The 21,486-nt window shown below is 36.1% G+C and overlaps 2 protein-coding genes across 2 annotated transcripts; one reads left to right on the top strand and one right to left on the bottom strand.

Moving 5' to 3' along the window:
* The first annotated feature begins 1,314 nt into the window (after nt 1-1,314).
* On the top strand, nt 1,315-2,249 carry LOC114608483 (olfactory receptor 4C12-like). The gene has a single exon (XM_028752448.1). It carries the CDS (start codon nt 1,327-1,329, stop codon nt 2,236-2,238), a length of 912 nt encoding a protein of 303 aa, XP_028608281.1. The 5' UTR covers nt 1,315-1,326; the 3' UTR covers nt 2,239-2,249.
* Nucleotides 2,250-7,902: 5,653 nt separating this feature from the next.
* On the bottom strand, nt 7,903-8,838 carry LOC114608482 (olfactory receptor 4C46-like). The gene has a single exon (XM_028752446.1). It carries the CDS (start codon nt 8,836-8,838, stop codon nt 7,903-7,905), a length of 936 nt encoding a protein of 311 aa, XP_028608279.1.
* Nucleotides 8,839-21,486: the final 12,648 nt, after the last annotated feature.

Below are 21,486 nucleotides of genomic sequence, written 5' to 3'. Positions count from 1 at the left end.
GTTCTACTTTGTGTGGGTTTTACTTAAGGAATGAAGTCTGATTTCACCAAAACTCCCTGTACTCTGTCTTTCCCAATCAAAACAATCTTTGTTTCAAAATTCTCTATTCGGGTTCCCAAAGAAGTGTTCACATTTAGCAATACAATTAACAATTGATACTGTTTTTGAAAATGGAACTTTCTGAAGATTGAAATTTCTAAAAGGCAAATCAGCTCTAAAATATGAAATTCACCAATTATCAGGTATGATTTAGAATCATAAATATGCCAAACATACTATGAAAAGCAGTAAGAATTTTACTTCCAAGCACATACTATGGAAGCTTTCTTCAAAACTCATCTTAATTCTCAGACTTTTATTTCCCTTTCTTTCATCTAACAGGAATGTTTCTCAGTTGACAAAATGAGGCTTCAATCAGAGAAGACTCAATTCAAACTTGTGCTTTAAATCTACAGACTTCAGGGTAGTATCCCATGGTCATAAACATCCTCCAATGTATCTATTAGATGTTGATATTGTACCTTTGTCTAATATGTGATTTTTAAAACAAACAAACAAATAAACAAATACCTTTTACTTCTAATTACTATTGTCATGGTATCTGCCGTTTACTAGACTGTACTAGGCAAAAATTCAACATATAATGAAGCCATAGCTCTGTTTACTGAAACTCAAGCATGAATTGATGCTTTAAAATAAATGGTTTTAAAAATTATGTGTTACTCGACTCTAAATGTTATACAGTAATTTTGATTAGTAATTGCTGTTTGTAGATGTTTAGAAAGGAGAAAAACCAAATCAAACAAAACAAGAATAAAAAACAATTTGAAGACAATTTTTAGTGATCTTAACTTTGAACTATGAATCAGAGTCAAAGTATTCCATTTTCTCTTTTTCTTTTGACAAAAAGAAAAAAAATAGTTTTGGAGATTTCTATGGAAGACAGTGCTACAGATGAATTTTGGAGTGAGTAAAATACTTTTAGCCAATGTTTTTCCTCAATGTTGCTAAATGCTACAGGTGATACTTGCAATATTCCATGTGGACAATTTAGCTTTAAGCTTTTCTTTTGTATTAAATAATACTGTCTGAATAAACTTTTAAGAATTCTTATCAATTAAAAAAAAAGCACTAGGAAAGTCACCTAAGAAAAGGTTTGACCTATTTCCACAGAGTTTTGGGAAGACTAGGTCTCATCTGTGATTTGATAGAACTTATAAGATTAGAATTTGAGATTATTTAATCATTTTATGATTTTCTATTTTCTTTTTTTCTGAAGATAAAACATTTTTTATTTGGATTAAAAAAATTAACCATACTACACAGATGGAGAATAAAAGGAACGTGACTGAGTTCATCTTGATAGGTCTTACACAGAACCCCCAAATGCAGAAAGTAGTGTTTGTGACATTTTTGGTTCTGTATATGATAACAATTTCAGGAAACCTGCTCATTGTGGTCACTGTCATCAACAGCCAGGCTCTGCGTTCCCCAATGTATTTCTTCCTGAGCCACCTCTCCTTGATAGATACAATTTACACTTCTTCTTCAGCTCCAAAGCTGATTGTGGACTCCCTTCAAGAGAACAAAGTCATCTCCTTTAATGGATGCATGGCTCAAGTCTATGCAGAGCACATTTTTGGAGCTACTGAGATCATCCTCTTGACAGTGATGGCCTATGACCGCTATGTGGCTATCTGCAAACCTCTACACTATATGACCATCATGAACCACAAACTATGCATTCTCCTGGTGGGTGTGGCCTGGACTGGAGGATTTCTCCATGCAACTATTCAGATCCTCTTTACAGTGTGGCTGCCCTTCTGTGGTCCCAACATCATAGACCATTTTATGTGTGACTTGTACCCATTGTTGGAACTTGTCTGCATGGACACACACACCCTTGGTCTCTTTGTTGCTGCCAACAGCGGGTTCATCTGCCTATTTAACTTCCTGCTCTTGATGGGATCCTATGTGATCATCTTGCGTTCCCTAAAGAACTATAGCTTAGAGGGCAGACGCAAAGCCCTTTCTACTTGTGTGTCTCACATTACAGTGGTAGTTTTATTCTTTATTCCTTGCATATTTGTGTATCTACGCCCAGTGACCACTCTGCCACTTGATAAAGGTGTTGCTGTCTTTTATACTATGGTGGCTCCTATGCTGAATCCTTTAATTTACACTCTCAGGAATGCTGAGGTAAAACATGCAATAAAGAAGCTCTGGAGAAAAAAGTGACTTCAGACAATAATTAAACATGTCACTGAACTTTGCACACAGGACACACATGGAATCTTAGTCACAATTTTTTTCAATCTAGAGATGTGGATGTTAACTCTAAGACAGAGTTAGATATCACTTGGATATAGCTATTTCAGTAGAAATTTAAAACTGGGCTCTCATCTATATTTATATTCTCCTGTCTTATATGTCTGTCATTGCAAATAATTTGTTCTAAATCAGCAAATTCTTGTAAATTGATTGGAAATTTAAAGCACCTCTAGACTGTAAGAAAGCATAAATCTAGAATATTGTTTTGATAGTAATTATTTTATATGATATTGAGATACTGGTTATTCTTGTTAAATGAAAGTAAGTTTTTTAAGCTATCCCTTCAGTTTAGAGTCTCAAATCCACATTAATTCTTTGTTTTCTGAATTTTATTGTCTATTAAATAATGATTGTGTAGCAAAAAAGTTTTACTGTTCATTTTATAACTACAAGCGTTCCATTTCTTTTATATTTTATTAGTTGAAATCCAATCAGGAGACAGACCACAAAGTATCCCTGACTATAACAGATAAAATTTAACCACAATGAATAATTTTATTACGGTATTAATGATAGAGAAGTAAAACCACCCTTATAATATATGACAATTTTCTAAGAAAATTACATATTTTTAAAGTAGGTTCATTTATGAATGCTGTGATTCTAATAATTGGGAAAGGGATAGTTGTTGTCGATTACTAATGAAGTTCATTGTGTTTTCTAAGGCCTGGATAGAAGCTGGTACAAAATAAACTCCTTTGATAAAGTTAATAAGCTTTAAACCTTCAACTGAGATGATGATAATGGTGTTGATGGATGGACGGTGGTTGTGGTTATGGTGGTGGTGGTGGTGGTGGTGGTGTGTGTGTGTGTGTGTGTGTGCACGTGCGATTGAATGTTTGTGTGTTTATGCTCTGAGACCAGTGAACAAGGAGGCTTGTCTTGAATTGATAGCTTAGGCTGCAGTGGAATGATACTTCAGAACATATGCATCACAGAGCCAACAGGCAGACTTTGGAAATTAATGGATCCTCGTGTGATTTGCAGACATCTGCCAACAAAGGTAACAAATGAATTTAGTGGGAATCTGTCCATGAAGATAACAATGCAATTCAATGAAATTAGTTCTAGTAGGCATTTCCTCGGTTGCTCAAACACACACATTGTTGGAAACTACAGTCAGAATTAAATGCAAGCTGAAACACATTCAGATTGAGAAGAGATATCTCATAAGCTTTTGACTAGGTAAGTCCTGGTAGTTTATTAATCCTCCATTGAAAATGAATAGACACATGATGTATCAAGTATTTAGAGGTGATTTGTAGATGATATATAAATGTTACACTCCACACCTTCACATGTCAAGTGTGAAGGCTTAGTCTCTGTTTCTTTATAAAAATCATTGATGAGTAAGTAGTAAGGAATAAAACTCTGGCACCATAAGGTGGGGTACCACTATACTAAGGAGGCAAGAGTATAGACAAGTAAGATACAGATAACAGCCAGGGAAGGTTAAAACCAGAATTAATAATTACAGGTGAATGAAAATTCAGTCTTGCAGAAGTACTGTATATATTAATAAGACAACTTTTTAACACCAAGAATGTCTAAGGTATTTCAGAATGATGGGTATAAAATGCAGCCTGGAGAGATGCTGGCAGCTACTCTATAGTGCATTCAATGTATCATCAGGTTTTGAGTAAATTAATACAGTTGGTTTGCTAGGATAGAAAATAGTTCATTTTTAAAATTTGAACATATTATTTTTTTTCTTATTTTTTCATACAATATATTTTAATCATATTCTTCCCCTTCCTCAACTCCTTCCAGAGTCTTTCCATCTCCTTACTTATCCAACTGTTTATTTTTTCTCTTTCTCAGGAAAAACAAAAACAAGACAAAAATAAAAACAAACAAGCAATCAAAAAATAAGACAAACCAAACTAAACCAAATCAAAAGGCATATCAAGTATATAAAAACAAACAATAAAATATAATAAAATATGGAGTCTGTTTTGTGCTAACCAGCTACTCTTGGGCATGAGCCCTACCTTGGAACATGGTTGATATACTCAGTGACACTCTATTGGTGCAAACTAGTTTTCCCTTTCCCTTGGTTAGGAGAAGTAATTTCTGTTCACTTTCCTTCTCAATGCTGAGATATTTTTATGCTTTAAACCTATGCAGGTTTCGTGTTTCCTCTTATGGTTCTTCATTGATGTACCTGGATGGTCCATCAGTTAGGCAATAATGAGATCCACACACTCTGCACTTCTTTATATTAGTTGGTTTGCCTTCTATCCCCTTGGGATTCTATTCTTTGTATTGCAGAGATATTGTACACTAGAGAAATATTTGCCAGAATGAGTCAGAGATCGGATACACCTAACTCTCAGGAGTTATTCAGCTCTGTCATTCAAGTTGGGAGTCAGTGCAGTGAATGCAGTGCAGTGAAGTTGAGTTAGTTAGCAAGTTTGTTTGTTGAGTTCAGTTTAGTCAGTTAGTTCAGTTGAGTTCAGTCAGTTTAGTTCAAAGCAGGTTTCAGCTAGAGAATGAGAAGGAGTCAGAAGATCAGAGAAATTGCTAGAGTAATTCAGTGAGAAGTTGAGAGAAGGCAGATTGAATTAGTCAGCTTGGAGAGGAGTTTGAACCAGAACAGCTGAGTTGAACAAGCCACCCAGAGTTCAGAAAGAATTAGAAACAGTGAGTTTATTCATCAGTAAGCCTAGTAAGCCTCTAAGATGACAATTACATCAGCTGAATAAAGGATACTTTTTCAGGAAACAGAAGGAACATTGCCAGATTTATTTTATGAAGCCACAATTACACTGATACCCAAGCCACATAAAGATTTAACAAAGAGAGAATTACAAACCAACTTTTCTTATAGGCATAGGTGGAAAAATACTCAAAATGCTTGCAAGCCTAGTCTAAGAACATATCAAAAAGATCATCCACCTTGATCAAGTGTTTTATCCCATATATGCAGGGATGGCTTAACATGTGGAAACCAGAGGAAACATTACTGGAAATAACACCCTTCACTTAAATAATATTAAATATCTTGGGGTAACTCTAACTAAGCAAGTGAAAGTCTTGTAGGATAGAAAAATTCAAAGATTTGAAGAAATAAGTTGAAGAAGATATCAGAAGATTAAAATGTCTCCAATACTCATGGGTCTGTTGGATTAACAATAGTAAAAATGATCATCCTAGTAAAAGCAACTTACCGGTTCGATGCAATATTAATCAAAATTTCAATACAATTCCTTACTGACTTGAAAGTATATTTTTCAACTTCATTTGGAAAAGCAACAAAACTAAGCATAGCTAAACGAATCCTGACTAATAAAATAACTGATGGAGCTATTAATCACCCCTGATTTCAAGTTATACTAAAGAGGTATAGGACTTAAAAATTGCTTGACATTGACATACAAACAGACAGTCATTAATCAACAGAATAGATTAGAAGACCCAAACATAAATTCACACACATATGAATGGCTGATTTTGATAAAGAAGTCATAAATGTACGACGGAATAAAAGAAGAGTGTTAGAAAATTATTGCTGGTCTAACTGGATGTCTGCATGTAGAGAATGTAAATCGATCCGTATTTATCACCTTGCACAAAACTCAAGTCCAAGTATATCAAATACCTGTCAGATACACTAAACCTGATAGAAGAAAAAGTAGGGAATAACCTTGAATGCAGTGGCCTTGGAGGCAACTTTCTAAACAGAACACCAAATAGTATAGGAACTAAGATAAACAATTTATATCAAGGACCCCCCAAAACTGAAAAACTTCTAAAGGCAAAGGGAAAGCCTACAGAATAGGAAAAGCTTACAAACTTTACTCCTTTCATTATTAATGTTGAACAGAAATGGAGAAAGTGAGTATCCTCATTTTTCTCCTGACTTAAAGGAAAAAATAACATTTTGCTGTTGAATATGATGTTAGCTTTTGGATTGTCATATATAGCCTGTGTAGTTCATTCCCAGAATTGCTTTTGTTTTTTAAAGGAAACTTTACAAGAAGATAGAAATCAAGATCCAGGAAGCTTAAAGGTGTACTTAACAGCATGACTTCAAACAATGATATCAACGCATACTATAGTCAAGTGGTCAAAAGCCAAATGAAAAAGGAGTTGAAACACAACAACAACAACAACAACAACAACAACAACCAAACAAAAACCCAAAAAGCAAAAAAACAAAAACCACACCCTAGACCAAACCATAACAAAAAACAAGCAAACAACTCTAATTTTCTACTTATAAGGAATTCATAATTAGGTTATTTCTAGTGTTGAAACACATACTTTGCAAATGTCTCTGTGCTTGATACATTACTTATGTTCAAAAATTTTTGCTAAATGAATGAGGGACAAAGATGCTGAAGAATTTATTTTATTCTGATATAGAATGATATATATATGTACATATATATCATCTATATGATAAATGAATGATATATATATGATTTATAGATAAATAAAACACCATTTAAAACAATTTTTTCATAATAAACTTTGCCAAAAATCAGAATGACTAGTACAAAGTTATAACTCAAATATTTCACAATCATAGGTTAATGATATTTTACTGATAACCAAGAGAATTTCAAGGTAAATAATTTTTCCATATGTGGAGAATCTATTTTAGTTTTTCCTGGTTTTCACTCTAATAAACTTGTCATTCCCTAAGTAGTCTAACTAGAATTCTCCCTATGCTTTTAATCATGAAAAGGCAAGAAAGAACTCCTTAGCTTACAATATTTTGCCTCTAAATGTTGTAGAATTCATTTGTCTTCCATAAAATTTTCATTCAAGTATTACCTATTAAATATATATTAGACATTGTGCTATTTTCTAGAAGTTGTTGGTTCTACCTACCAAGCACTTTATAGAACATAATTGCATAACTAATAAAGAGAAATTTCTGCCAGATAGTCAGTGTTCTTTTGTTGTTGAGCCACCATCCTTTTGGATGGAGGATCAATGTAATATAGGTGATAGAAACAATAGAAAATGTTTCCGAAGTTTATATGGTATTTTAAAAAAATGTGATGATAAATTTTATATTTAGTTATTATAAATTAAATTGACCATTGGTGTTATAGCCCTGTACTAGATATTGCAATGATCAAGATGATTAACAGCTATCAAATATAATTATATGATGTATAAAAAGGCAGAAAAAATAATGAATGATTGATTTTCAGGATATATATATATATTTTTCCCAATCTCTTACTAAAAATTATAAATAGTTTATTTCTTTGACTTGCTTATCATCATTATATGATATAGTATCATCACAATTCAGAGTATATCCTGGAAAATTAGTCATGATTTGTTTAATGAGTCATGAATATGGTCTTGCATCTCACCTGTAAAATGGAGACAATACAAATGTAGAGATTATTCTTCAACACTACTATGTTTTATTATTCTTGGGTGAAGAAAAGTCCATCAACACATATTGACTGAAGTTTGTGAAGCTAATTTATAATCTGGTAGAATCTGGTACAAGTCCAGGGTGAAATTCTTGCTGGCTTCAAATACAGTGTTATTTTGATGATTCACTTTTTGATACTTGTCTCAAATGTTGAACTTAAGTTACATTTATTTGTTGATGGAAATAACATCATCTTCCCATCTACACAATTTCTTAATGGCATCTTTCATCTGAGCATTTCTCAAGGTGTAGATTAAAGGATTTAACAAGGGAGTTATCATAGTATAGAACACAGCAACTGCTTTATCAATAGACAAAGTGGCTGAAGGTCTCATGTATACAAAAATGCAGGGCACAAAAAACAAGACAACCACTGTTATGTGGGAGACACAGGTGGAGAGAGCTTTGCGCCTCCCCTCTGCACTGTGGCTTCTTAATGAACGGAGGATGACCACATAGGAAATCAACAGGAGGAGGAAGTTTAACAGACAAATAAAACCACTATTGGCAGCAACAAAGAGCCCCAGGATATGAGTATCAGTACAGGCAAGATTAAGCAAAGGGTTCAGATCACACATAAAGTGATCTATGACATTTGGGCCACAGAAAGGTAATCTAAATATAAACAGAATCTGTATGGTTGCATGAAGAAAACCTCCCACCCATACCACTCCTAGCAGCAGGCCACATACCCTTCTGCTCATGATGGTTGTGTAGTGTAAGGGCTTGCAGATCGCCACATAGCGATCATAGGCCATCACAGTAAGCAGGATGCCCTCAGCCCCTCCAAAGAAATGCTCCCCAAAGACCTGGGTCATGCATTCATTGAATAGGATGGTCTTTTTTTCATGGAGTGAGTCTATGATCAGTTTAGGAGTATTGACAGAGGAATAACAGGCATCAATGAAAGAAAGATAAGCTAAGAAAAAGTACATAGGTGAGCCCAATGATGGACTGGCAGTGATAGTGACCACGATGAGGACATTGCCTACCATGGAGATGATGTATATGATGACAAATACAGCAAATACGATTTTTTGCATGCTTGGGTTTCTGGTGAGCCCGAGGAGAACAAACTCTGTCACGTTGTTCCTAATTTCCATGTAGTTTGCGTGTTACTCAATTACATTATCTGAAAAAAATATTGTACACTTGGTCAATAAACAAAACACAAGTGTTTCAATTCTATATGAGGTATGAGATTTTATTAAAGGGTTTTCCTGAGAGGGAAGTAAATGCTCCTAGCTCTTGAAGATAACTCAAGTTGTTTTTTTAGACCTTCTGTCAGAGCACAAGGAAGGAAGTCATTTGGAATGGCTAAGAGTCTAATTTGAAATAGTTGACTGGGCACATAGAACCAGTTAAATTTGCAAAGGGATACTCAAGAGGAATTTAAGGTTCACAAAGGCAAAGATATGGAATCTGTCCTTCGTCCCCTTCTTTTTAAAAATAATATTTTATTAGTTCTTTGATTTTTATATAGTACATTTATGTCATATTCACCTCTTATGATCTCTCCAAATCCCCTGTTCCCTGAATACCTAACTTTGTTTTTTTAAAAACACCTTTCAATATTCTTTATTCTAGTGTACAAGAAAACAGGGTCAGGTAGTCGAGAATAGAAATAGGTGGATGAAGATGCAAGTGGGAATGTTTAACTAGTCTTCTCTTGAATGATGTCGAAACCAGAAAAAAGAAGTCCAGTGGGAAGAGTATTTATAATACTTGACAACAGGGGTAAGTAGGCATTGGTGATGAGAATGTGAAATAATTTTGTCTATTGTCTAATCCAATGAACTTATACCTACCTTTCAGTAACTACTTTGTGCAAGGCATAGTAGTAAAGGTTTTGCCTTTATGGTTTCATTCATTACTGATAACAATCCACATGGTTGATTACATTTTCTCAGGTTTACTGATGAGGCAATGATTTCTGATTTCTACAGCAGGCAATCCTAGGGAGGGCTGTCTGTGTTTGTTCTTAAAACTTGGTATGTACATAAATATTCATATTTATATCTTTTATGAGTAGGAAGTATATTTAAATATTTTCTTACTTTCCATGGTTAGTCTTGATTAATAAGGAAGGATTTCATAGCAAAAACAAACTACATTCTACAAATTACTTAGTCTTGCTCAACCTCAAATTTTCATTTACCAAACTAGATCAATCATATTTAGTGAACTATGATTGAATAATTGGATGAAAATGGAAGATGCTATTACTATAGCTAAGGCATTGAGACATAGTGTTTACCATGTAGAAAGTAGAAAGAGATCAACACCATTGAAAACTTACCTTAGTCATTTTAGTAGTTAGAGGTTGATCTTAATTCTGCTTAGGGACATTGGGAACAAACACCACCATCTGAAATCAATTCCTTTTGGAAACAGTAAGTTTCGTTATTAGAGATGTGACACAGTTAAGAAAGATTATTCAGACAATTCAATATTAAATAAACAGTTATTAAAAATTACACATATTAACATGCTATTTTTGTAGATCAGTTATAAAATGTGAAGCTATACAACACAAAGTAAAATATCTTAAAAGTAAAATTGTCTCCATCTAGCCTAGTCTTTAAAACATTTACACAAAAATAGAGATCTTGAATCAGAACGGATTTACTTTTAACACTATAAATGACTGAATCTTGTATGTCACTCTGGTCCTACTAAGTAGGAAACCAAAGTCTGCAGAAAGTGTATGCTTTTATATGAGCCACCTCACCATGCATGATCAATCTTCTCAAATGACAACAAAACATTTCCATCTTACTTTGCACAGATAGTCACAAAGGTTTCTGAAAGGTTCAGGGACATTGTTCTTTCTCTCTCAGGAATTAATTATTTCCTTTGATGGAAAGAGTTTATATATGTATTATTTTCCTAAAATTATGTATTCTGAGGAGACATGTTTGGGCAGGGCCTATTCTTGAATGGGGAATTTATATTCCCTATACTTAGAACCTAAGTCTTCCAATGAACCTGGGTTATTAAGAAGTGGATGCCATGAGAATAACAAAGTACCATAAATATAGTGTGTGGATTTGTGATGTATTTTCTCTGTGGACTTACATTGAGAGAGTTGTTTTATTTTCAATGTTAAGATTTTTTCTGAACATTAAACTGCTGCTTACTTGAGATTTAGAAGAGTGAGGGCATAATTGCTTTCTGATGGACATTGAATAGTTATGTTTTCAAATCTTTCTCCCCTTTCCTCAACATATTCTATATATTAACTCTGTTAGATTTACAGTTGATTTTTTTCCCATTTTACAGTTTGCCTCTATTCAAGTGATTATGTTCTTTCCTGTAAAAAACCTTTTTAGTTTCATGTGGTCCCATCTGTCTATTATTGGTCTCCATACCTATGCTACTAGGGTCCTGTTCAGAAAGCCCTTTATTGTGTCTATAAGTTCAAGCCCATTCCCTACTTTCTCCTCTGTAAAAGTCATGATATAAGATCTTATGTAAAGGTCCTTAATATATTTGATGTTGAGTTTTGTTCAGGGTGAAAGCTTAGGATCTAATTTTATTCTTGTTTATGTAGCTATCCAGTTAGACTATTAGACTAGCACCACTTATTCAAGATGCTATCATCTTTACAATATATATTGTTTGTATCTTCATAAAAAATCAGGTGGCAGTAGGAGCAGTAGCAGTGTAAATTTCTATACAGATACTTAATTTTATTTGATTGATCAATGAAGCTGCTTTTATGATACTATCATGCTATTTTTATTACTGTGGTTTTGTAATATAACTTGGAATCTGTGGTGATTATACCTCCAGCAACTTTTTTTTTCAGGATTATCTTGGTTATCCTGGGTCATTTGTATTTCCATATTAAACTGAAGACTGTAATGTCAATTTCTGTGAAGAACTATGTTGGAATTTTTCAATTTATTTTTCCTATTATTGGAAACCTTTTTTTTTCATATAGTATAAATGGCTAACAGAAAATGAACTTGGTGGAATCCTTAGGGTTGTTTTGTTTGTTTGTTTATTTTTCTTTTGTCTCAATGTTTTGTCAGGGCAGTGTTTTGGTACCTTATAGGTCTTTGCATATATATTTTGGCTTCTGGATTTGTGTTTTTATGGGATTTCTGTGTTGGGATTTTGCTACATCAGGAGGTTGCTTTTGTTAGTATAGCCAATTTTGCAATGCTAATCCTATCAATTTTTGGTTTCCTCATCTTCTAGTATCAGCTTCAATTTCTTTCCAACTTGCTTTAAAGGTTCTCTGTATATCCCTGGCTGTCCTGGAACTCACTCTGTAGACCAAGCTGGCCTTGAACTCAGAAATCTGCCTGCCTCTGCCTCCCAAGTGTTGGGATTAAAGGCATGCGCCATCACTCCGGTAACTTTAAAGTTTTTGTCAGAGGAGTCTTTCCTTAGTTATGTTACTTTAAACTGTTTTATCTTTTTTGAGGCAATTGTAAATTGTATATCTTTTAATATTTTTCTTAGCATGTTTTTCATTTGTATATAGGGAAGCTACTGATTTTTCTGTGTCATTTTTATATCTTGATACTTTAATTAATCAGCTATAAGAGTTTTCTGGTGGATTCTTTTTTTTATAGAAATACATCATCTATAAATAAGTATACTTTAACTTCTTCATTTCCTATTTGTATTTCCTTCACTTTTCTTATTGCTCTAGCTAAGATATCAATTACTATGTTGAATAGGTGAGATAGAGTGGACACCTTTGTCTAATTCTTGATTTTAATAGAAGTGTTTTGTGTCATTTTCTGTTTAGGATCATGCTGATTGTGGGCTTTTTATATATTGCCTTTATTATGTTGAAATAGGTCTACCATATCCTTAGTTTCTTCAGGACTTTTATTATGAATGGATACTGAATTATGTCAAAGGCCTTTTATTCATGTAATGAGATGATCATGTGGACTATGTCTTTTACTCTATTTATATGGTATATTACTTAGGCAAACCCAAATCAGATCACATCAACATATGGAGGAAGAACTAGGCATAAAACTCCAGCCTTAACCAAAGAACTATTGTTAGCTACTGAGATAGGGAGATTAAATTTTCTCCAAAAGTTAGATCATGCCCTAGTGGAAGGTCATACATTCAAGAACACTTGGGTAGCTGATATTTGACTTGATGGGTTAAAAAAAGGAAGAATAGAGAAGGGGGTTGTAGATCTGAAAAGATTTAGGAAAGGAGGTAATAATGACTAAACACACTTAAGTTCTCAAAGAACTATGACTATATTAGGAGATAGGAAGAAATAAAATGTATATCAATAAGAAAAGAAATAGAAAAATTATCCTTATTTACAGATGATATTTTAATATTCTATAAAGACTGAACCATAAAACAAACCAGATAATTTTTTTCATCAAAGGTAGATTATAATAAATTTACATAACCAAACTTAATTTGTAGGGTCTAGCCCAGCAAATATCCCTTATCTCCTCATCCTCATATTCTCCCCAACCCTCTAGATATAGCATGGATCCCAAATGAAGTGCCCAGTCCTAGTCTTGCCATCCATACCTGTGCCACAACCAACTTGTAGGCTTCTGGTAGTACCAACTCTTCTTGTCACATCCCATATAGCCTCCTGAGATATATCTATACCATCTGTATCTATATCTGTATCTATATCTGTATCTATCTCTATCTCTATCTCTATCTCTATCTCTATCTCTATCTCTATCTCTATCTCTATCTCTAGATATATCTTCTTCACACAGACAGAACTCCTATATAAATGGTCTATCCTGGTAAATCTCTCTGACCTTCCCATCTTGAATTTCTCTCTAAATAGCCCAAAATAGCCCTTGTCTTACATTCAGTGTCTCAACTTGCTTTGGCCTCCTCTTCTGATGCCAAAACAGATCTCTAGGCTTCTGCTGAGATCTTCCTTACGTATCCCCTAACCCATAAGTCCCTCCTACATCTCATCCTACCTATCTACCCAGAAAGATCTATCCTCACATTCCAGGCTTGGAACAGGAAGCACACCTGTACAGCAGTATAATTCTCTCTGTATACTTGACTTTATTCCAAACACAACACATTTCCAAATTGTGTTTCTATCCTGTCCATGTACTCTCTCTCTCTCTGCTCTAACCTATTCTGGCCACATCAGACTTAGAAATAAGAAAAGAAGTTCATATGTTTGGATCTTATCTCTGAAATACCAACAGTATGAACAATCAAAACAGTATCTTCTCTTCAAAATCCACCAGCTTTATAAAAATGCTTGCCAATGAGAATTTCCAAGATGAACAGAGTATAAAAGAATAATAATAAACTTCATCAAAGAATTCAAGGTGTTTAAAGAATACAAAAGTGAACAGGTTAATGAAATTAAGGAAGAAAGTTTAAAGAGAATAAACATCTGAGTGATACCCAAGAAAACACAAGTGTAAGGCAAATGGGAATGACAAAAATCCTGAACTTGAGGACAGAATTCAATAAGGACATGGAAACATTAAGGAAGACTCAAGCCAAAATGAAGATGGAGGGGAAAACCTCAATAGCTCAACTAGAAAACTTATAAAAATGTAATATGATTAGAAAAAGTCAAGCAGAAGATAGAATATCATGACTTTGAAGACTAAGTACAGATTCTAGACCAAATAAGCAAAGACTATGAAAAAATTAAAAGCATGTCAGAGAGGAGAATACCTTCCCTGTAAATTTGGGATATCACAAAACAAACAAACAATCAACCAAACAACAACACCCCAAACATTTGGACTATCAGCATCAGGAAAAAAATCCCAAGGCAATGGCTTTAACCAGATCTCCCACAAGATCAAAGAATAAAACTTCCACAAGTCAAGGAAAGACACATCCATGAAGATATACGAAACATACAGAACATCAAATAAACAGGATCAGATAAGAAAATTCCCATGGCATATCATAGTTAAAATATTACAACATAAAACTGGTGGGTACACTTAAGCTGATAGAAGAGAAAGTTGGGAATAGCATTGAACACATTGGCACTCGAGACAACTTCCTGAACAGAACACCAACAGCTCAGGCACTGAAATCAATAAATAAATGAAACCCAGTGAAACTGCAAAGTTTATGAAACTGAAAAGCTTCCGTAAGGCAAAGGATACTAAAGTGAATATTTCTGGTTGTGTCATTTGATGCATACTCACTTGATGTTTTGCTAAAGCAGAGTGATATGATGTTTGGCTGAGGCAAGACCTGTTAGAGGGCAGGTGATGTTTGGAGAGAGTATAAGTAGGACTCAATGGACAATGACGGGTGTTTGCATTGCTAGCTGTGCAACTCTTTATTAGTCTTGGTTCTTTGCTGATCTTTGCTTTGTTGAAAGAGTCACAGCAGAGAACTCCTGGCATTCCAGCTGGTCCTGGTTGCTCCTGCTCACCCCTGCTGCTTCATTCAGTGGAAACTTGACATTTTTTGCTGGATTGTGCTGCTGTTGCTGGTATGGTGACATGTTTGAACTGTACTGCTGGCTTCCTGATAAATAGAGATTGGAGTCACCCCAAAGAACTACTTCTAAACAGGTCCACATCCCCTTGTCCTACTTACCATCTCTTCTCCCCTACCTTTAGACACTAGGTTATGTGTGTGAAGCATTTGAGAGCTCATATTAAAGTAGGTTTTGAAAAATCTAAGCCTACAGGGTAACATAAGTAGGACAAAATGGCAGCCTACAGAATGGGAAAAGATCTTCGCTAATCCTAAATTTGACAGAGGACTAATACCTAAAATATATAACAAACTCAAAAAATTAGACACCAACAAACCAAATAACCCAATTAAAAAATGGGATACAAAGCTAAAGAGAATTTTCAACAGAGGAATCTCTAATGGCTTAGAAACACTTAATGAAATATTCACCATCCTTAGTTGTTAGGGAAATGCAAATCAAAATGACTCTGAGATTCCATCTTACACACATCAGAATGGCCAAGACCAAATACTCAACTAACAGTACATGTTGGCAAGAGTGTGAAACAAGGGGAACACTCCTCGATTACTGATGGGAGTGTAAATTTCTACAACTACTTTGGAAATCAATTTGGCATTTTCTCAGAAAATCAGGAATAGTTCCACCTTAAGGGCTCGCTATACCTCTCCTGGGGATATACCCAAAAGATGCTTCACAATACCACAAGGATACTTGCTCAACTATGTTCATAGCAGCTTTATTTGTAATAGCCAAAAACTAGAAACAACCTAGATGTCCCTCAACCAAAGAATGGATAAAGAAAATGTGGTACATTTACATAATGTACCACAGCTATTAAAAACAATGACATCATGAAATTTGCAGGCAAATGGATAGAACTAGAAAATATCTTCCTTTGTATGGTAATCCAGACCCAGAAAGACATGTGCTGAGAAGTTTGCAGTTGTGAGAAGACCTTGATCACTGGAGAGGTCTGTGCAGAAGAGTGTAGATCCTTTCATGTTCTGTACTGTACTCTATACCTGGTACTGTAAACATACTGTAATAATAATATCTCACATGGAAATGAGAGAAGATGCTGGGTCAGCAGGAAGCTGTAGTTTGTAAAATTTAGTTTAGTTAAATGTTGAGGAGAAAAAAAAAGGCTTTTCCCCTAAAGTATCATGTGTGAGCCTCCAACACCCTGACCTCTTTCTCTCCTTCTTGATTGTATGAATAACCCTGAGATCACCTCTTAGAACTGGTTTTAACCTTAAGCTGCAGTGACTGTGGTGCCACATGTGTGTATATATATGTGACTTTGTACATTGCACATACCCTTGAATCTCCACAGTCTGGTCCCCTTCCTAGCTGCCCCTTTATAGTATGGCAAGTTAACAAGTTGGTGACCTGCACAAAGTAGACACAGCTATTTAATCTCCTGCCAGATATTGCCCTTCTTGGTGCAATGCACTACAGGTCTCTGTAGAAAATCCTTGCTGTCTCAGTAGCCAATCAACTTACAATTTATTTTTCTGGGTTTTTGTTTTGTTTTGTTTCTTCTCTAATCAATGTATAGAAAAGTTCTAGGTTCAGTTGAAGTTCCTGATGCCAAAACACAATTGAGATTTTTTTCGGTGATAAAATCTGCATATTTGTATTTCAACAATGTAGCTAAAATCTTGATGTAAATTCCTCCTTTTTTTTTCTTTTTTGGCTTAATGAATATCATTTGTTCAGTACGAAATCTTTATACTATATGTTTCACGTGTTAAGAATAAATTTACATTAAATCTTGGTTTAAAATAAAAAGAATAAGAAATGCAATCTAATGGTTTTTAGCAAGGCAGAGGGAGTGGAGAAGAAAGGCATGGACCGACAGAGCTATACTTACTGTGCTCAAGATGGCCAGAGTCCCTTCCCTCCCCACCATAATGATAATGGACTCACTATATTTTGGAGCCATGGGACTCAATAAATGTTTTGCTTCTTAGTTTGTTTGGTTTATTTTATTAGAAGTTGCCATGATCATGAGATCTTTTCATATCAATAGGAAAAAAAAAAGACAGAAGTTGTTAATGGGAGTAGTGTTCTGTGGGGGAGTATGGGAAATTTTAGAACTTTGGACTTTAAAATTTGTCGAACTCTCTAAGTGGGGCCTCATAGGCCATCCTCATAGGTGCTTCAGAGGCAGCAGTGCTAAGAGCAATGTGGACTGTGGAGATCATCTAGAGAGAGGAATGATATTCACAACTGAGCTAGAGACCATTCTTGTGATATTTTGGCAAAGAATATGATCTTGTCCTCTTACCTCCTGTGCCCTCATCCTAAGAATCTGTCCAAAGCTAAATTGAAGAATTTTGGATTAATTTTATTGGCAAAGGCGATTTTAAGAAAATTGATTGTCATGTGTTAGTGATCACTCTTATGCAGATTTACAATGAAAAAAGAGTAAGCAAGACCAGAGAGGGAAGGAGAGAGAGAGAGAGAGAGAGAGAGAGAGAGAGAGAGAGAGAGAGAAAGAGAGAGAGAGGCAGAGAGAGAGACAGAGACAGAGACAGAGACAGAGACAGAGAGAGGCAGAAATGTACAGTCGAGAAAAAGAGCACCAAAAATATTAGTGTTGGAGCTAAGTGTTGTGCTTAAGGAGGTGTGACATTTAAGATAAACCTGATGGGAAAAACAGAATGGTGTTCCTAGATCCTACCCAGCAGTTTCCAACTTAAAAAAAAAAAAGCCCAAGAAATCTGCTTCTAAAGCAAAGAAAAATTTATTCAACAAAGGAAAGCATCAACAAACCAAAGCTTATGCAAATATAATTCAAGAAGGGGGCCAGGTTCCACCCCAAGCAGGCTGTTGAACTCGGTAGCATAAGTCACAAGATTCTGGCTTTAGAGTACTGGGGAGTCTTGTCTTCAGGGTATTGAAGGATAAGTTGCCTTGGCCATGTTTTCTCCTCACAGCAATAGAAAGGATGCTAAAACAGTCACGTTTTCAGAATCCTGAGTTATGCTTTGGTACAAAACAGCTGTGATTGTTATATAGTTTCTGAAAGGCATCCATGAAATCTTGTAACAGTCAGTGCTAGTACAAGGTAGTTGTCTGGCTGCATGTCTAGCAGTTTTTCCTTAAATCAAGTTTGGCTCCAGGAAACAATTTAGCATCTGTAAATTAGAGAATAAAATCACCCCATACTCCCAAACCTATTTGTTAATTCATAGAAAAAAATGCAATCAGATGGGATATAATGAGGAATTATAATTAATACTTGTATTCATTTTAAGAGTGTTCAATGATATTTTACCACTTGTCCAAGACCATGGGGGGGGGAATTACTTCTAATATGTCTTAAAACCACAACTGTCTCATGAAGCTACCTTCACCCAGTTAATGTGGTGGGGTGGCCATGGGGATATTGGGCTATGATTGTATGTATGTTTTCTTTTCTGGCACTGGGGATGGAGCTCAAAGTCTAAAACATGCCAGACAGAGATCTTTGTCACTTATCTAATACCCTTAGCCTTCTTTGCTTTAAGACAATTCGATCTTCAACTTATCCTCTCCCTTCCTCAGCCTCAGGAGTATCTGGGATACGAGGTATGCACAGTGATTCTTGTTCTGGGTTTCCTGATCCTGAGATCAGCTCAAGTTCTTCTTCTTCTTCTTCTTTTTCCCTCTAAAACTTATTTATTCATTCATTTATTTATTATTAATCATTCCATTCATTTACATCTCAAATGATATCCCATTTCTCGGCTACCCCCTCCACCAACACCCCATCCCATGATATCCTACTTCCTGGTTACTCCTGCACCAACCGCCCATTCCATTTCCGTCCTCCCCCCTCCCATTTACCTATATGAAGGTACTCCCACATCCACCCACAGTCTTCCACCCCACTTTTCCATCATCTCACTATCCTGGGGCATCAAACCTCCCCTGGTCCAAGGGCCTCCCCTTCCCTTGCTGTCAGGTAAGGCCATCCACTGCTAAGTATGTATCCCTCCAGATACACTCCTTGGTTGGTGGTCTAGAGTCTGGGAAAACTAGGTGGTCAGGTCAGCCTATGTTGTTCTTCCAATGGTGTTGCAATCCCCCTATCCTCCTCCAGTCCTTCTGCCAGCTCCCTCACCAGGTTCCATCCCTGAGTTCAGTCTGATGGTTGGCTCCAAGCATCCGCATCTGCATTGGTCAGTTGCTGGCCCGACCTCCCCAGGAACTGCCTCACTTGGTTCCTATCAGCCATTGCCTCTTGACTAAGACAACAATGTTGGGTTTGTTGTCTGTAGACAAAATGTATCCGCAGGTGGGGCCATTCCCGGTTGGCCCTTCCTTTAGTCCCTGTTGCATTTTTTGTCCCTGTTCTTCCTTTGGACAGGAACATTTCTGGGTTAAAAACTTTTGAGATGGATGTGTGGCCCCCTCCCTTGACAAGGGGCCATGCCTGTCTACCGCAGATGATCTCAACAGGTTCTATCACCTCCTTCTCTGCACATTTCTTTTTTTAAATTGGATATTTTATTTATTTACATTTCAGATGCCATCCCCTTTCCCCATTTCCCCTCTCTAGAAATCTCCTATCCCATCCCCCCTCCTCCTTTTTGCTTTTATACCATTTTAATTACATGCAAGTATTAAGGTCTGTTCTAGGTTGAGGAACTAGCAATACAACAGATGCAAATAGTCAAGGAACAAGCAAGACAATAAACAGAATAGTCAAAGAACAAGCAAGGCAATAAACAAATTCTGTGAAAATAGAACTCTTTTCAGTTGCTGCCTTCTGAAGGTTTGCTGAGTGACATTATGAATTACTTTTTAAATCTAGCTTATTGTGAAGGAGGAATCACTTTTTGACAAATTTAAAGTTTGTAGGGACTAAAAGCTTTTTCCTGCGGTTCTTTCTAAGTTGTTTGCATTATTCAATTTACTCTTCCCATTCCAATCCAGGGACCCTAAGCTGACACTGAATTGCTTTGTGCTTTTCTCTGGCTTTTCCTTTTGCTTCTTAGGTGGGTGGCATCTTTTTCTTGGCTCCAGGAATTCTTCTGTTTTTCTCCTTGAAGCAAAGGCTCCTTTGTTATGCTGATTCCTCTCTTTGTACTAAAACAGATGGTTTGAAAAAGAAGGGTGTCTCCTACCCAGTTCTATCACCTCCTATGACTATTTTATTCCCCCTTCTAAGTGAGATTCAAGCTTCCTCACTTGGGACATCCTTCTTGTTTAGGTTCTTTGGGTCTGTGGAATATAGCATGGGCATCTTTGGCTAATATCCACTTATAAGTGAGTACATATCATGCATATCCTTTTGGGTCTGGGTTACCTCAGTCAGGAGGATATTCTCGAGTTCCATTTATTCGCCTGCAAAATTCATGATGCCCTCGTTTTTAAGGCTGTTCTTTTTTCCTACAGACAGTGTTCTTTGCCTTATAAAAACTTTTCAGTTTCATGAGGTCCCATTTATTAATTGTCGGTCTTAGTGCCTGAGGTGTTCAGGAGGGTATTGGGGGTTAAGGATCAAGTGTGAGGAGAGACAGGAGAGAGGACTAGAGGGCCAGGAGAATGAATGAGGTGGGGCATGGGGGCATTTTTAGGACATGCCAAAGACCTGCGATGTTGGAGGCTCTCAGAAGTCTATGAGTGGGGGGGGGCGGTGACTTTAGCTTAGACTCTTAACAGTGAGAATATGGAATGGGAAGTGGCCACCTTCTGTAACCAGGCAGGATCCCCAATGGAGGCATATGAACACTAACCCACCCATAAAACTTTGAACCAAAATTTGTCCTTTCTACAAGAAATGCAGGGACAAGGATGGAGCAGAGACTGAGGATATGGCCAACCAATAACTAGCATAACTTGGGACACATCTCATAGGCAAGCATCAACCCATGATACTATTAATGATACTCTGTTATGCTTGCAGCCAGGAGTCTAGCATAACTGTTCTCAAAGAAGCTCCACCTAGCAGCTAACTGAAACAGATGCAAAGGCCCATAGCCAAACATTGGACATAGCTCCAGGAGTCTTACAAAAAAGTTGGGGGAAAGCTCAAGGTACCTGGAGGGGATAGCAACTCCACATAAAGACCAACAGAATCAAATAATCTGGACCTTTGGAGGCTTTCAGTGATTAAGCACCAACCAAAGAGCATACAGAGGCTCAACCTACCCATGCCCCTTGTGCCACACATGTGTAGCAGATATACAGCTCAGTTTTCATGTGGGTTCCCCAACAACTAAAGTGAAGCCTTGTCCCTAAAGCTGTTGCCTCTTTGTGGATCCCATTCCCCTAACTGGGCTGCCTTGTCTGGCGTCAGTAGGAGAGGATGGAAATA

This window comes from Grammomys surdaster, unplaced genomic scaffold (assembly GCF_004785775.1).
Source record: "Grammomys surdaster isolate TR1022 unplaced genomic scaffold, NIH_TR_1.0 125919, whole genome shotgun sequence".
Taxonomy (NCBI): domain Eukaryota; kingdom Metazoa; phylum Chordata; class Mammalia; order Rodentia; family Muridae; genus Grammomys; species Grammomys surdaster.
Note: the sequence above shows the minus strand (reverse complement) of the source record. Positions and strands in the feature narration are given on the sequence as shown.